At 41.4% G+C, this 16,677-nt stretch overlaps 1 protein-coding gene across 3 annotated transcripts in view; it reads left to right on the top strand.

The window, feature by feature from the left end:
• Nucleotides 1-16,677, top strand: part of SIL1 (SIL1 nucleotide exchange factor) — a 284,915-nt gene that overhangs the window by 202,201 nt on the left and 66,037 nt on the right. For all 3 annotated transcript variants that reach the window (XM_045059704.1, XM_006927639.5, XM_019832833.3), the window contains 2 exons: nucleotides 3,734-3,925; nucleotides 9,686-9,807. In XM_045059704.1, coding sequence (XP_044915639.1) covers nucleotides 3,734-3,925; nucleotides 9,686-9,807 — 314 coding nt within the window. The remainder of the gene's footprint in view (nucleotides 1-3,733; nucleotides 3,926-9,685; nucleotides 9,808-16,677) is intronic.

Here is a 16,677-nt window from a genome sequence, read left to right as displayed (position 1 = left end):
CCTGTCATCCAACAGCTCTAGGCAGTGACTCAGCTTCCTTGGACCTCTTTGCCCTTCCTTTGGCGGCCATCCAGGGTCCTTTAGCTGGGTGTAGGGGAAGCATTTCATTCTTGTTTTAACCCAAAGAAACAGGATATGACATCCCTTAGATGTGATTGCTCTGCTAGGAGCTTGGTCTTTTTTTTAAGAGAGGCTGATTCATTTCTTTGGTTGGTGTTTCTATGGAGTACTTATAACTGGGGAGAAAACCCATAGGTAATGGATGAGCAGTTTGGAGCCGACAGCTATTCATCATTCTGCTTTTTATAAATATTCGTGCCTTTTAATTTTTCTTGGAAGATAGAGACTCAAAACCACTGTGATCTTTCAGACTCTCTTTATGAACACTATCCTCTAAAATTGGGAAGTAAACAGGAGTGTCACATGTGTAAAGTATCTAATTGAAGTCTTTTATTCACCTCCAACATAACTTCGTTTTTAAAACTTTTGTATGTGTGTACAGTGGGGAGGGGTTGAGAGAAAATTGAGACTTGAGTGTAGTACATACAGTAATTTAGCCACTTCAGACAGTTGAACAAATTGTACACCTGTAGTTAGATTGACAGTAATGACAGTGATCTAATTTTCATCAGCAGATTGCTCCCACTCTGGTAGCTCTTTACCCACAGTTTCCTATGTCCGGTTTCCCTAAAATGTTGCTGGATTGGGCAGGGCAAAGTGAAGGTATTCAGTCATTGTAGAAGATAGAGAAGCAAGGTACAGATAATTTGACCTTAAACCTCAGCCTTTTCGTGTGAGGTTAGGGGTTGAAGGTGAGCTTTCATTGCTTCCCTTGACTTCAGTGATTGCAACAAGAAGACTTTCCATTCTTTTTGAACATTGTAAGTCAGACTGGTATAAGTGAGCCTTGGAAAATCGTGTGTTTTGGGGCAGAGGTCTATATGGTTAGACTCTGAGGGCTGTCTTATGTGGGTATCCTAGAAGGTACAGGTGTACCTTGGAGATACTGTGGGTTTGGTTCTAGGCCACTGCAATAAAGCAAGTTGGATTAATTTTTTGGTTTCCCAGGGCATATAAAAGTTATGTTTATTTTATACTGTACTCTGTTAAGTGTAGGATAGTATTATGTCTAAAAAAACCAATATACATACCTTAGTTCAAAAAAACTTTATTGCTGGGGCGCCTGAGTGGCTCAGTTGGTTGGGTGCATGACTTTGGCTCGGGTCATGATCTCAAGGTTTGTGGGTTCGAGCCCTGCGTCAGGCTCTGTGCTGACAGCTCGGGGCCTGGAGCCTGCTTCGGATTCTGTGCCTCCTTTTCTTTCTCTGCCCCTCCCTTGCTTGTTCTCTCTCTCAAAAATAAAAAAATGAACTTAAAAAATGTTTTTAAAAAAGGAGCTTATTGCTGAAAAATGCCAACCACCTGAGCTTTTAGTGAGTTGTAATCCTTTTGCTTGGGGACTGTCCTGCCTCAATGCTGATGGCTGCTTGACTGATGAGGATAGTGGCCACTGAATTTTAGGGTGGCTGTGGCAGTTTCTTACAGTAAGTGAAGTTTGCCACATTGAAGAATTTCATGAACAGTTTCTTTGTAGCATGTGATGCTGTTTGATAACATTCTACCCACAGTAGAACTTGTCTCAAAAAATTGGGAGTCAGTTCTCTCAAACCGTGCTGCTCTTTTATCAACTAAGTTTACGGAATATTCTAAATCCTTTGTTGGCATTTTTCAACTTTCTTTACAGCACATTCACCAGGAGTAGATTCCATGTCAGGCAACCACTGTCTCTGCTCATCCGTGAGAAGTGACTCCTCATTTGCTAAAGTTTCATCATCCTATTGTAACAGTTTAGTCACATCTTCAGGCTCCACTTCTAATTCTGATGCTCTAGATATTTCTCCCACATCTGCAGTGACTTCTTCCACTGAGGTCTTGATCTCCTCACATTCATCCATGAGAGCTGGAACCTCCTTTTTCCAAACTCCCGTGAATGTTGATTTTTTGACCTCTTCTCATAAATCAACAATGTTCTTAATGGTATCTAGAACTGTGAATCCTTTCCAACAGGTTTTCAATTTACTTGGCCCAGTTCCATTAGGAGAATCATTACCTATGGCAGCTATAGACTTACAAAATGTATTTTCTTAATATTCTAATTGGAACTTAAAAGTTGAAGTGAATCCTTGATCCATGGGCTGCAGAATAGATGTTATGTTAGCAGGCATGAAAACAACATTAATCTCGTTGTACCTCTCCATCAGAGCTCTTGGGTGACCAGGTGCATTGTCCATAAGCAATAATGTTTTGAAAGGAATTTTTTTTTCCTGAGCAGTATGTCTCAACAGTGGTCTCAACATAATTGAGTAAACCATGTTGTAAACAGACATGCTGTCATTCAGGCTTTGTTCTATTTATAGAATACAGGCCTGATAGATTTAGCTTAATTCTTAGGGGCCTTGGATTTTTAGAAGTAAATAAACACTGGTTTCAACTTAAAGTCACCAGCTACATTAGCCCCTAACAAGAAAATCAGCCTGTGCTTTGAAGCCAGGCATTGATTTCTCCTCTCTAACTATATAAGTCCTAGATGGCATCTTCTTCCAATAGAGGGCTATTTCATCTACATTGCAAATCTGTTGCTGAATATAGCCACCTTCATGAATTAGCTATATCTTCTGGAAAACTTGCTGCATCTTCTATATCAGCACTTTTGCTTCACCTTGCACTTGTATGTTATGGAGGTGGCTTGTTTTCTTAAGCCTCATGAACCAATCTCCGCTAGCCTCTAAGTTTTTCTTCTGCAGATTCTTCACCTCTCTCAGCATTCATAGAATTAAAGTGAGTTTAGGGCCTTCCTCTGGATTAGGCTTTGGCTTAAGGAAATGTTGTGACTGGTTTGATCTTTTATCCAGAGCGCTAAAACTTTCTCCATATCAGCAATAAGACTGTTTTGCTTTCTTATTGTTCCTGTGTTCACTAGAGTAGCGCTTTGAATTTCCTTCAGGAACTCTTGGCATTCCCACCTTGGCTAATTGTTTGGCACAAGAGGCTTGTCTTTTGCTATCTCTTCTTTTGATGTGCCTTCCTTACTAAGCTTGATCATTTCTAGATTTTTATTTAAAATGAGACGTGAGACTCTTGCTTTCACTCGAACACTTAAGAACCCATTGTAAGGTTATTAATTGGCCTGATTTTATTATCACTGTGTCTCAGGAAATAAGGAGGCCCGAAGAGAGGTAGAGAGATGGGGGAATTGCCTGTCAGTGGAACATTCAGAACATACATAACATTGATCACTTAAGTTCACTGTCATATGGGTGTGGTTTGTTAACCCAAAACAGTTACAGTAGTAATCTCAAAAACCACTAATCATAGAGCACAGTAACAAATACAATAATAATGAAAAAGTTTGATATAGTCCAAGAATTACCAAAATGTGACAGACACAAAATGAGCAAATGTTGTTGGGAAAATGGTGCTGATAGCCTTGCTAAATGCAGGTTACCACAGACTTTAAATTTGTAAAAAAAGTATTATCTCTAAGTGTGGCAAAGTGAAGTGCAATAAGATGAGATATTCCTGTGGTAGGATTTTTGGATAGTACAGATGAAAGAGGGTTTTGAATTCTGGAGCAGTAGTTGTTTGAAAATGGGCATCCATGGTAGACCACAAGAGTCTTGGGGAAATGTCTCCAATTGACCTAATTATCTCTTTGCTTCAATTATCTGCTTAGGCAAGACAGGCCAAGATTAAACGGCTCTTTCGCCCCATTGAGGAGCTGAAGAAGGACTTTGAGGAGCTGAATGTTGTCATTGAGACTGACATGCAGATCATGGTACGGCTGATCAACAAATTCAATAGTTCCAGCTCCAGCCTAGAAGAGAAGATTGCTGCACTCTTTGATCTTGAATATTATGTCCATCAGGTAATGTATTTCTTTGTCCATAAATCTGACTTTTAACTAACCTCTCTGACAACAAACCTCCTTGCCCTGAATCCTAAGGAAATAGCATCAACATCTTTACTTCTCTCTCAGGGCATATAGTACTTTTAACCTAGACCAATAGCTATTATAGTAAGATAAATTCTAGAAGGGAGGGCTAATCTCTTTTTCATTGGGAATGTTAACCTCCATTATTTTTTCAACAGTGATGATACAGCAGAGGCAAAATAGACAACAATTGAAGAATGAAAAATTTAATAATGAGATAATTCAAATTTAAGATTGTGATAATGGCTCCAGAGTGTAATGTGGAAGTATATAATAGGGAACTTAGCCTAGTTAGAGGTGTTGAAAAAGGCTTTTGTAGATAAAGTTTTATTGGGACACAGCCACACCTGTTTTTTAATGTATTCTATTGTTGGGGGCTATTTTTATGGTACAATGCAGAGTTTAATAGTTGTGTCAGAAACCCTATGGTTCACAAAAGCCACAAATAATTACTGTCAGCCCCTTTGGAAAAGTTTGCCAACCCTTGGATCAGATTACTTTAGGCAGGGGAAATAACATGTACAAAGAGTCTAAGGTAGAGAAGAGAGTGCTTGGTGAGACTGAGGACCTGGGAAATACTAGATAGGATAGCATACCTAAAGTGAAAAAGTTAGAGTTTCAGAGAGGTGGAGTTGGGAATAGCAGGCTCTTTATGATTTTATCCTTAATTTTAAGACTCGTTAGAGAGTTTGTAGCAGGGAAAGGACTGATCACACTTGGGCCATAATTATAATGGTTAATATTTATTGAGCATTACCACAGACAAGCCACTTACTCAAGTACTTTGTACACATCATTTCATTGGCTTCCACAGCTGTCTTTTGAGTGGGTGTTGTTATTAGTTCCATTTTATAACTGAGGCAAGTAAGACACAGGTCACATCTGAGATTGCCCACGTTCACCCAGTTAGTGAGTGCTAGAGCTGGGATCTGCAGTAAGGTCTGTCTGACCCAAAACTGTGCTCTTCACCTTTTGGTCACTCTGCCTCTTCCAGGATACTGGTATCATTTGAATGAAGCTCAGAAGGGCTTAGGTAGATCTAAGGAGAAGGAGCCAAGAGAACCTGTTTATTATTCAATAAATTAATTTGTTGAATGCCAGTTAAGTACCAAGACCTGTTACAGGCACTTAAAATACATATAGTGAGCAAAATTGGAGCTTACCGTATAGCAGAGACAGATAGATAATAAATGTAACTCATAAATAAATTATAGATGGTGTGTTTAAATTTGAAAAATGCTATAGGAAAATAAAGGTAGATCTTGGTAAGGAACTGGCAGTGTTGGAAAGGAGCATCTCAGGCAGGAGAAACAGCAAGTACCAAACCCTTAAGGTGGGAGCATGTGTAGTGTGTTTATGGAATCAGAGCAAGTCCATGTAGTTGGAGCTGAAAGAAGAGAGGGAAGTAGATGAAGCTTAGATAATGAGAGGAAGATAATGGGGTGCCTTGTAGACCATGGAAAAGAATATGAAACTGAACATTATTAAAGGCTGTTGAGCATAAGAACAACATGCTCTGACTTGGCTTTAAAGGATCCCTCTGCCCATTTTGTTAAGAATTAGACTGGAGGCAGGGGGTGTGGGTAGAAGCACGGAAACCAGACAGGAGGCTATTGCGGTAATTCAGACTAGGGATGATGGTGGCCCAGGAAGACTGTGTAATCATAATCAAAAGCTTGTTTGAGATCCTCATCAAGATACAGATCTTCAGCATCCTCCCACGCATGACTGCGTCCTTGTTCTCTATAAACTAGGCTAAAAGACATTCTTTCTTTCTTTAGTATTTTGCCTGCCTTTGTGATGAGAGAGGATGAGTGTATACTCTATCTGCAGGAATTATGATGTGGCCTCTTCATCTTCTTTCTTTGCTCATAACTCTTTCTCAGGCCTCAAATAGCAGGTCTGTGATCCTCTTAGAGAGAAAGTGGGCCTGAGTTCTCTTTCCCTTTTCCTGTCTTTCTCTCCAGGGTGAAAAACAAGAATTCCAACAGCTTTTCCGTTGCAGATATTTAAAGGATTAAGGATCCTAGGGGTTAGTGGCCAACTCAGTCCTGCTCTGATCTTGGCAGCTTTTATTTTTTTCTCACTTAACATACTTGGGTGGATCTTTAGGTATCAGGTTTCTATAGGCCCTGACTTTAGTTGAGCATAAAAGGCCAAAATCACTGGAGAACTTATATCCACAGGGCAGTGAGTACCCAGGAGGCTAGCAGGGCCCAGACAAAAAAAAAAAAAAAAAAAAAAACACTTTTTTTTAAATGTTTTATTTATTTTTGAGACAGAGAGAGAGCGTGAGCAGGGGAGAAGCAGAGAGAGCGCGAGACACAGAATCTGAAACAGGCTCCAGGCTCCGAGCTGTCAGCACAGAACCCGATGCAGGGCTCGAACTCAGAAACCGCTAGATCATGACCTAAGCTGAAGTTGGACACTTGACCGACTGAGCCACCCAGGCGCCCTCCAAAATTTTTTTCTCACGCAAGCCTGCCAGTTATCTGGTGGCGGGTCCTCTCTAGGGTGACGTTCTATTCTGCTTTCATGGGTTACTAGGTGGGGTAAAAAGTTTCTTCAACATCACGTAACTTAGTTTGAGGTCAGCCCTGGAACCATTTTCCTCGTGAGGCCAAACTTGGCTCTGTTGGCAGAAGAGTCATAAATGTTCTGAGTCATCGGCCTTTAGAAATACAAGGTTCTCGCTTTGGGCTGGTATGTCAGGCTATCATACCACAGTGTTGAATTGTGATTTCACAGGGGAATTAAAGGAGACACAGCTTAACCTTTAATTCTAGTTGTGATGGGGAGTTGGGTAATAAAGTGCTAGCTTTGAGGAAGATAGGACTCCCCTTGCCAGAAACTTCACCAGTCCACTTTGGTTCTAGACTCACTGTTTAGAAACTTTGAGGAGCCACAGGCTTCAAGGACCCAAACAGGCTCTGCCCTAGGACTCTTCACAGCTATATTGGAATTATTAAACAAGATTTGTGAAAAGCTAAACTGTGTATTTGGAAAATAGTGAGTTATTTATGAGGTACAGCCTCTGTCTGCCCCATGTACCCTAGGGCAGTATGTTTGCCTCCCCTCACATGACTCCTCAGTTATTAACCATCATTTCTCCCTTTCTCTGTTTCCTGTCCTCTCATTGCCTGTCCAGTGCTCTGTTCTCTCTTTTCTGCCAGGGTGTTGGCACAGTTCCCTTACTCATGCCCGCCCTTCCTCCCTCTGCCTTGAGTTTCTGTCCACCTGTCCCTCCCCAAACTGAAGGCAGCCTGGGGAAAGTTATGGCCCCAGATCTAGATGGGGAACTGCAGACTTGGGCCCTGATGATGCCTTCTCCTGTGTGATACTGAGCAGGGCCCAGATTTTGAAGCTAGATCTTCTGGGTGTGCAGTGAGCAGAATGATTCTTCCTCATCTTCAGTGAAATAACAAATGAGAAAACATATTGAAGAGATTGAGGTGCTTATCTAAATGTTAGAATTTATAACACCCTGAATTGTCTTTGTAGTAATAAAGATAAACTACATCTGCATCAGAACCGCTAGGACTCCGGGCTGTGTTGCTCTGCGGCTGTTAGACTGGCAGCTGCTCCATTAAGAGCTCCTACCAGGTTTGACAAGTGGCCACCCCAGGCATGGAATGACAGGGCTCTGAGCCATGGCTTTGTTATCCAGAAAACTTGGAGGAGGGAGGATCAAAAAGAGGCAGTGCGTTCTTAGGTTTTAAAATTAGAGTATGTGAGAAAGGAAGGCTCATGAAGTATTATTAGTGCTTATGTCAGCAAACAGTCAACTCTCAGTCTCCCTAGTTGGCTGGCCTATGGCCCAGTAATCACTCCTCTTCATAAGGACGGATTGGGACAGAAAAATCCCAGCCCTGGCTTAGGTCCGTTATGGCACAGCAGACTCGATGCTTGTTCAGGACCCTGGATTGGCCATGTCTTTAGGTCTCTGGTACCGGGGATCCATCCATTTTGTTGGCACAGATACCCCAGGTTGCCTTTTTTTTTAATTCACAGTAGACTTTATTGCAGTAACTTTTTTTTTTTTTTGATCAGATTTGTTCGTTGGTTTAACAGTTATTTATTGGGGTTCCTGGGTGGCTCAGTCCGTTAAGGGCCAGACTTCAGCTCAGGTCATGATCTCATAGTTCACGAGTTCTAGCCCCACGTTAGGCTCCCTGCTATCAGCACAGAGCCTGTTTTGGATCCCCCACCCCTTCCCTGTCCTGCTCCCACGTTACCTCTCTTTCTCTCTCAAAAATAAACATTTTTAAAAACCCAATTATTTATTGAGTACCTAATTATATACTCGACGCTGTTGTAATCACTGGATCTACAAGAGTGGACAGACAGAAAATAAAACTGCTCTTGTGGAGATGATATCAGAATATATAAAAATGATCTTCTAAGTGGTAAAAACAGGCTAGTTCCACTCAGAAACACAGGAAGAATCAAAGTCCTTCAAACTCAGTTTCTCTGTTAGAGCCTTTGTCTAGTTTAGAAGGACAAAGTTAGGAAGTGGCTCTGTGGCATCTGGAGGAAAAAGGTGGGTAGCAGATACATTGTTGGGCTCTAGCTTCCTGCATTGTCCTGATGATTTGTAGAGTGGAATCCACTTGTGGGCAGGAGGCAGCCTTTGTATCAACAAAGGTATTTCCAGTGGAGACCATAGTTACTGCATGAAGGAAACCGGATCCAGTGACCTTTCTGAGCAAGTTGAGTGTTCTTGTTCCAGGATATTAATGAAGCCTGGGGCATGATATTCCCTTTAGAATAAAAGAGAGTCTAGACTTGGGGCTTTGGACCTTAAAGGATAGCCTAGACCAGTGCTGTTTGATAGAATTTTATCACACTGTATAGCCTTTGAGAGAGACTTCTGTATACTTTTTATCATGAGTGCCCTCACAGTGAGTCAGCCTTAGACTGTATGAAGTGAGGAAGAAGAGGAGAGGAGGTATTATTGGTATTCTTCCTCTAGCACTCTGCTAGACCCCCCTCCCTGTGCAACAGGATTCATGTTACATAGTCCCTTGACTTCTAATTGAAAAACAGCCTTTGGGGCGCCTGGGTGGCACCAGTCAGTTAAGCATCCAACTTGGGCTCAAGTCATGATATCATGGTTTGTGAGTTGGAGCCCTGCATAAGGCTCTCTCCTGTCAGCACAGAGCCCACTTCAGATCTTCTCCCCCCACCCCCCCCCCACTCTGCACCTCCCCTGCTCATGCTCTCTCTCTTCCTCTCAAAAATAAACAAACATTTAAACAATAATAATAACAAAATTTGAAAAAGCCTTTTTTTGTGTGTGTGTCTGCTGCTTCCACTGCCTGCATTAGGACTAGACATCAATAGGAAGCATGGCACTATTTACTAGTCCTGACGATGTCAGATCTTTGTGTTAACAGCTTGTACATTTGGAGTAAGCTTTGTGATTCATTATGGTTTTAGAATTTTCCAGGACATGTTTGGCATAAACAATAACTAGGTGCCATTTCTGCCATTTCCACACAGGTGCTCGAAAATCATGTTAGACGAATTCAGAAATCTCAAATTTATGAATTTAGGTTGTTTTTACTTATCTTTTTCCAGTTAGAAAGGTCTCCATTGGTTTTTACTTGATTTTTTAGGCTTTTAGAATAGTCACCAAAAGAAAGGCAGTAATCCTTGATGGCTGGACTGTACTAAGCCATGTCTTTGTTACAGATGGATAATGCACAGGACCTGCTTTCCTTCGGTGGTCTTCAAGTGGTGATCAATGGGCTGAACAGCACAGAGCCCCTGGTGAAGGAGTATGCTGCATTTGTGCTGGGGGCTGCCTTTTCCAGGTGAGCGGCATGACATGGATGGACATCCCATTGGCAGAATTGTCGGGGTCCTTCAGGTGAAGTATAGCTTTATTTTTGGCCTGATTGGCCTGGAAGAAGGTTACACTTTAACTCTTTCTTGCACGTGCCTATCCACATTTTAGTGTAATCCTAATGAAACGAGAGTAAGAATTTGATTCTGCCCTTACTCCGAGTAGATATTTTTACCATGTACAACTTTCTGTTCTGCCTTCTCTTAAGGACATTTAATAATGTACTATAGGTCACATTCTTTGGTATTCAAAGCAATAAAAAGTTAGAGCAACCATAGCTAGTTGGGTGGGAAGGAATGAACTCTAAGAGTTGATCCTTTTGCAGCGAAGCCATGTCTGGTGATGAATAAATGATGAACCTGACCAAGGGGGGCCTCTTGGAGGGGATTATGTCTTCTGATTGTCTGGTACCAGTCAACATGCAATCAGGTTTTTGTACTCTCTGGGTTGGGATTTGTTTTAATTTCACTTATTCTGGCTTATGCTAGAAAAGTGATAAGGCAAGAGGAGTGGGGAGGCAGCATCTCTAAAGGGTGGATGCAAAAAGGTTTTTGGGTACTACATCACTATACTAAAAAGGTCAAGACGTCTTCAAGCTGCAGTTGGTCCTTGGTAGCTGTAGTTCCTTTCATTTTTGAAAATCTGTTCCTATCTGTTCCTTTGCCTCTAAAATAACCAGTATTCTGGATCTTGCTGCATGGGCATGGGTGGTGGCTGTTAGGGGTTGTTCTGCTTGAGTGCTGGGATTAAGATGTTGCAGCAGAAAGGCTATTTTGAACATTTCTACCATTGCAGGCTTTGTTTTGAAAAGATTTCCTTTGCCTTTCATCCATGTTTATTGTCGTTTAATCAGAATCTCTGATGCCTTCTCATTGTGAAAGGCTTCAGCATCTTTTTTTAGTAAATTGAGGGGCAAAGCTGGGAAGGCTAGAAGAATTGTTGCATGAGGGAAGGCTGAGCACCCTGCACGTCTTTGTGTCCCTTATGGCTAACGTGCCTTGATATTCAAGCCCTGGTTATCCTGTGGCTGTATTGTTGACAGTCAAGGATGTGGCTTCCAGGGCCCTCCACCTCCCTCAGTCTCGTCTACCAGGCCTAGACAAGCTCTTAGGAAGCCCAAGGAAATGTTTGCATGTGCATCCACTGGAATGGTAGAGAAACCGTGAGTTTGTCATTGGTAACATTGTGATTTCAGCCCTAGAGAGAAGTCCAGGGTCTTACCTTCAGGGCTTTAAAAGCTTGAGAACTTACTGAGGCTCACTTTTTGTTTCTCAAAAGCCATGAAATAACTAAATCAAACATTAGTAAGCTCTCTCCCCAGACTCTTTATGGAATTCTTTCCTGTAATCCCAAGTACCTTCTTTCTACTTTCAATATGAGCAAATGTCCCTTGCCATTGCTTCTGGAAACTCATTTCTTGGGGGAAACTGTGTAACATTCTTGATGTCACATCTTATTTAAAAGGAACTAACTAAATGACTTGAGAAGCATGCATTAGGTCTGGTTAGCAGGCCATAACTCACCCTGGGGGTGAGCCAGTACATGGTATTATTAAGACTTCTCTGTGATTGTATTAGCATAAGACCACGTTAACATTTATGCAGCATCACTAAAATTTAAATAGAGATAAATATAAAATATCGCAACTTAGTGTTTTGGTGGCAAGCAAACTGCTGTATTTAAAATATTCTAGCCAAGCTTTTGATGGCTCACTGGAGGGCAGTGACAGCATGGTATGGCGCCAGAGCTTTTGGAAGCCAAAAGCAGGCTCCTGAACATCATGAAAATGTCATTGTTTTATGCAAAGAGGAACTTGATACAAGGTAACTGTTTCCATGCAGAGAGGCAGGCTTCAGTGCTCTAACCTGATATTCATGATTTACTGTTGATGTCCTAAGTGTTGGTTTTGCCGCTCTCTACCTGCCCCCGGCATACAGGTATGCACACACATACCATGCGTGTATACGCACGTGCACACACACACAGTGTGTGATTAGTTGAGCTTGCTCTTTGTCAAGAGGGCATTCAAGGGATAGTGAGCATGTTGAAAACATAGTCTCAGTGTTATTTAGGCATCTTTCCTCCTTGTTTTCTGCTTATGGGCAAGAATGCTGCTCAGTCCAGAAGTTCAAGTATTTGGGACGACCAGTCAGACCACAGCACCAAGAGTCAGAAGATCTAGGTTCAAGTCCAGTGTCTGTTCTGTACTGATTGTTTGCCCACAGTCAAGTGATTTCACCTTTCTAAGCCTCACCTTTTCTTTTTTTCTTTTTTTTAAATTTTTAATATTTTTACTCATTTTTGAGAGACAGAGTGCAAGTGGGGGAGGGGCAGAGAGAGAGGGAGACATGGAATCTGAAGCAGGCTTCAGGCTCTGAGCTGTCAGCACAGAGCCCAACACGGGGCTTGAACCCATGGACCGTGAGATCATGACCCAAGCCAAAGTCAGCCACCCAACCGACTGAGCCACCCGGGGACCCCAAAGCCTCACTTTTTCATTTGTTAACTAAAAACAATGATAGCTGTTCTCTGCATCGCAGAAGGTTGAGTGAATATGAAATAACACAATATACAACATGTCCTGTGAAAACGATTATAAAGCTCCTGTCAGTGATAAGGGGTATAACATCATCATGTTCACTATGTGTCCTTTTTACTATTGAGTTTTCACTGTAAGGCAATTTTTATTTCTTTTGTTTTCACAGTATAAACCTTTATCTTCCTAATTTTCTTCTCTGCTTCTGTCCTACCACATATATATCTTGGTACTAATCTTGATGTTTCATGAGGGTGTTTATTTGCCTACTTGGGTTAATTGCTTAATAAAGCCTACATACACATTTCTGTGGATAAAGAGATATCTTGCCTTATGTTAAACATGAGGCAGTTATTACAAGATCAAGAAGAAAGAGTTGACGTAAATGTAATTGACATGGCCAGTGAATGTTACATGGCCCTTGTTCCCTTACTTAAATATTATTCACACTTACGTATGGGTCACAGACACTCATTTTTTGCTGTTTGTTGCCTTTGTATAAGACTGGTCACTCTCTTGCATAAGAAGAGAGGCAGAGATAGGGAGATTGGGGTCTGATGCCTTTGGCAGCTTCATTTTTTCATGGTTTCTTTCTTCCTTCCCCATCTCACTGCCCCTTCCCCCCGCCTCCCCCCATCTCCCTCTCTTTCCTTCTCTCTCTGTTCTGCCTCCTTTTTTATTCTTCAAGTCAGTTATTTTCACTGGCCTTTCTCTGACCTGATATCATCTCATAAGGGCACTTGTGTCTGTTTGTGTACAGTCTGACTTACCAGGAATCTCTGGCATTCTGGACAAGTAATTTGTGCTTCTGTGTGTGAGAAGTCTCTGAAAGGCCTAGTGAATTTGAGAGGCCATGCAGCCTCCTGTAATCTGGTTTCAGTTTTATTTCTCAAAGAAAGAAATACTTTGGCTTCTCTGCCAAAGTGCGGGCTACCTTCTTTTGTTTCCTCTTACCTCTCTATGTGTAGCTTTTACCTTTTATCTGTCACGAGTTAAATTATCAAGAAATTGGTGTGCTTGCCCCAGGGAACGCTGGCTTTTGCTGTTCTCGTGCCCCTTTTTCCATCGTTTTCTGTTCTGTATCCATCTTTAGTAATTCACATTCTCATCTGCATATGTATGCGTTATTATGCAATTATATGGGGTTGTAGGTTCTCACTGAAGGCAGTACTTCTGTTTGAACTCTCCACAGTTCGTAGGGGTCATGGACCAGTGCCTGGTACAAAAAGGGATGTACATGTGCCCTCAGTCATACTGCAATTAAATTCTGTTATGATGGGTCCCTGGAATAGGATTCTTTTCTATCCTGTCTCTTCTGGTCATCTGCCTAGGAACCTCCTTAGCAGATTTTATGTTAGTTACATCTCCTTATAAAATGAATGTCTCCCCCCCGCCTGACCCTGTACTCCTTATGCCATGCTTTCTTGTCTTTCTGGTTTCTTCAGTTATACTCTTCCCACTAAAGTTTTACCAATTCATTTTTTTGCCATTTGGCCAGTGTCTTATCACCGAGTCCCATCTCTTCCTGTTGGCCTCCAGCTTCCAGATGTTTATCCTGCCATCCTTAGTGAATTTCAGTGCCCATCTACATCTTCTCTTCTCTTTCTTGATGGCTTTTATGAGTTTGCTGGGGATTAACATTTTCCCCTCTCTTGACCTTTATCCTTACTTCTGTTGTTCACTACATACCTTGAAATTCATTTCCCATTTTTTTCAACATCTTATGTTCTCTGACTACTTCCATTATTCACATTCTCATCTCTACTGCTGAACCTGGCTTTTAGCCTTAACGTGAGCTCCAGCCTCTGTACATCTATTTTCCCCTTCCATCAGTGTTCCTCACCTTCTCCCCTCTCTCCAGGCTCCTTCCTCTTAGCTCACAATCTTCTCAATTACTTATCCATTGGCTCCTTACCACTACCACTTTACTGTTGCCTCCAGCATGACAACCTATATGTTCCTTCCCTTCCAAACTCATTAAAAGAATAGACAAAAAGGGATCCAATTAAGTGCACAGGAGCATTATGTTCCTACCGTTCCTGAAAATTTTCAAGAGTATTTTGGAATCATTAACATCTCTGTAGCAGTCAACAATGTCAATCACTCCTTCCCTTTGGAAACTACTTCTTGGGGCACTTGGCTGGCTCAGTCAGTGCAGCATGCAACTCTTGATCTTGGGGGTGTGGGTTCGAGCCCTATGTTGGGTAGACGTTATTTAAAAATAAAATCTTTTTTTTTTAACGTTTATTTATTTTTGAGACAGAGAGAGACAGACCATGAACGGGGGAGGGTCAGAGAGAGAGGGAGACACAGAATCCGAAGCAGGCTACAGGCTCCGAGCTGTCAGCACAGAGCCTGACGCGGGGCTTAAACTCACAGACTATGAGATCATAAATTGAGCCGAAGTTGGACGCTCAACTGACTGAGCCACCCAGGCGCTCCTAAACATAAAATATTGAAAAAAAAAAAAAAAAAAAGAAAAAGAAAAAGAAACTTCTTGGCTGCCATGTGATTGTGGTCCTTTGATTCTTGTATTTCTGAAATTAATTATTCCCTCTCCTTTTCCTTTTATGGCAACATCATCATGTTACTATTTCCTAATTATAGCTATTCACCAAGATTTTTTTCTGACATTTTCCCTTTGCTCTCTCCCTTTTCTGTACCAGTGGTTCTGTCTATCCCCATGGTTTCAAATCCTGCCTCATTGTGGATGATTCCAGTATGAATGTTGAAGTCTAGCTCTTCCCTCAAGTCTCATCCTCCATTTCTACCAGTCTAATTGCACCTCAAACTCAAGGAGAAAAAAGTGGAATTACTTTCTGTCTCTCTCACAAACTAAGTTTTTCCTCCCACATTCTCTTTTTATCTATTCTTGGCAGTGTGATTGTCGTAGTTACCCAAGCTTGAAACTTTTGAGGGATGTTTGAGTCGTCTTTGTCTCTATTTAGTTACTTACTTGGTGAATGAATCTTTTGGATTTTTATTTTCACTATTGTGTCTACTAAAAAATGATTTCCCTTTTTTAAGATCTATTTTAAGGAACTTGGATAATTGTGAGGACAGCAACATGTTCAGAGAGGGAGGGTTCACTCTCCTACTGCTAGGAAATGAATAATCTAAACCAAGCGCACTAATCCCAATCTCTGTGGATGTAGATTGATTTAGAGGTGTGCATGTGACCCAGCTCTGACCAAAGAGACATAAAGAGATGTTTGCTTATAAAGCTTCTCAGAAGGATTTTGCTCTCTTATAAAAAGTCCAGGGGCACCTGGCTGGCTCAGTCAGTAGAGCATGCGACTCTTGCTCTTGGGGTCTTGAGTTCGAGCCCCATGGTGGGTGTAGAGATTAGTTAAAAAGAAAGTAAGGAGACTCTGGCCACCTCTTTATTCCTTGATTGCAGTTGTCTTAGAAGTATAGCAGTTTAGATTAGTGAGGTGACAAGCCCAAGGACAAAAAGTCAACATGCTGAGGCACAGAAATAAAAGAGGGGAAAAGATATAAGGAGACTGAGTCCTTTATGATAGAGTGTAGCCACTATACTGATTTAGGAACCGTCTACTTCCATACTTCTTTCGGGAGAGATAAATGTCTTTGTTTTTAAAAAATCAGTGGTAGTATTTATTATGTTACTTGCAACTGAACATATTCGTATTAATAAAATCTCCAGGCTCTCTCTGTCGTATCTTAAATTCCTCTTAAATTCCTTTTGCTTCTTCACAGCATTCATCTCAATTTGAGGTTATATCTTTGTTTGATTACCTGTTTATTGTTGATAACCTTAGACTGTATGAGAAGGATAGGATTTGCCTTCTATCCCAATCTGGTTGCCTCCCTTGTATATAGCACAGAACCTCGTACTGAGAGCTAGGAAATAATTACCGAAAGAATAAATGAAGAAACAAAAGAAAAAGCTTGTACCCAGGAAATGAAATGTTTTTCCACATGGGGGTGGTGTGGTGAGTGCTGTTACTATTAATGGTGTAACAGTGGATGATTCAGATACCATTCTTTGACCCTTTAAAATCTAAAGTTGAGTTGTGGAAATAAGTATGTGTCACCCCCCCAACTCCCAGTCCCAGCTGATGGCCCAGAAAATAGAAGATTAGAGATTGGGATGAGGTCAGACGTTGGAGATGTCAGCGTTTGATAAAAGTCCAAATGTGACTCCAAGGAGTAGTTCTGATCTCTTGACTCCAAGAACTAATTTTTCATACTCCTCTAGTGACAGGGGAGGTGCCCAAACAATTTTATATCTGATAAATTGATTAGCATATTAGCCAAGATTGGCCCTAGGCAGTTGGA

Source organism: Felis catus, chromosome A1 (assembly GCF_018350175.1).
Source record: "Felis catus isolate Fca126 chromosome A1, F.catus_Fca126_mat1.0, whole genome shotgun sequence".
In the NCBI taxonomy this organism is placed as follows: Eukaryota; Metazoa; Chordata; class Mammalia; order Carnivora; family Felidae; genus Felis; species Felis catus.
This window is presented reverse-complemented; position numbering and strand designations above follow the sequence as displayed.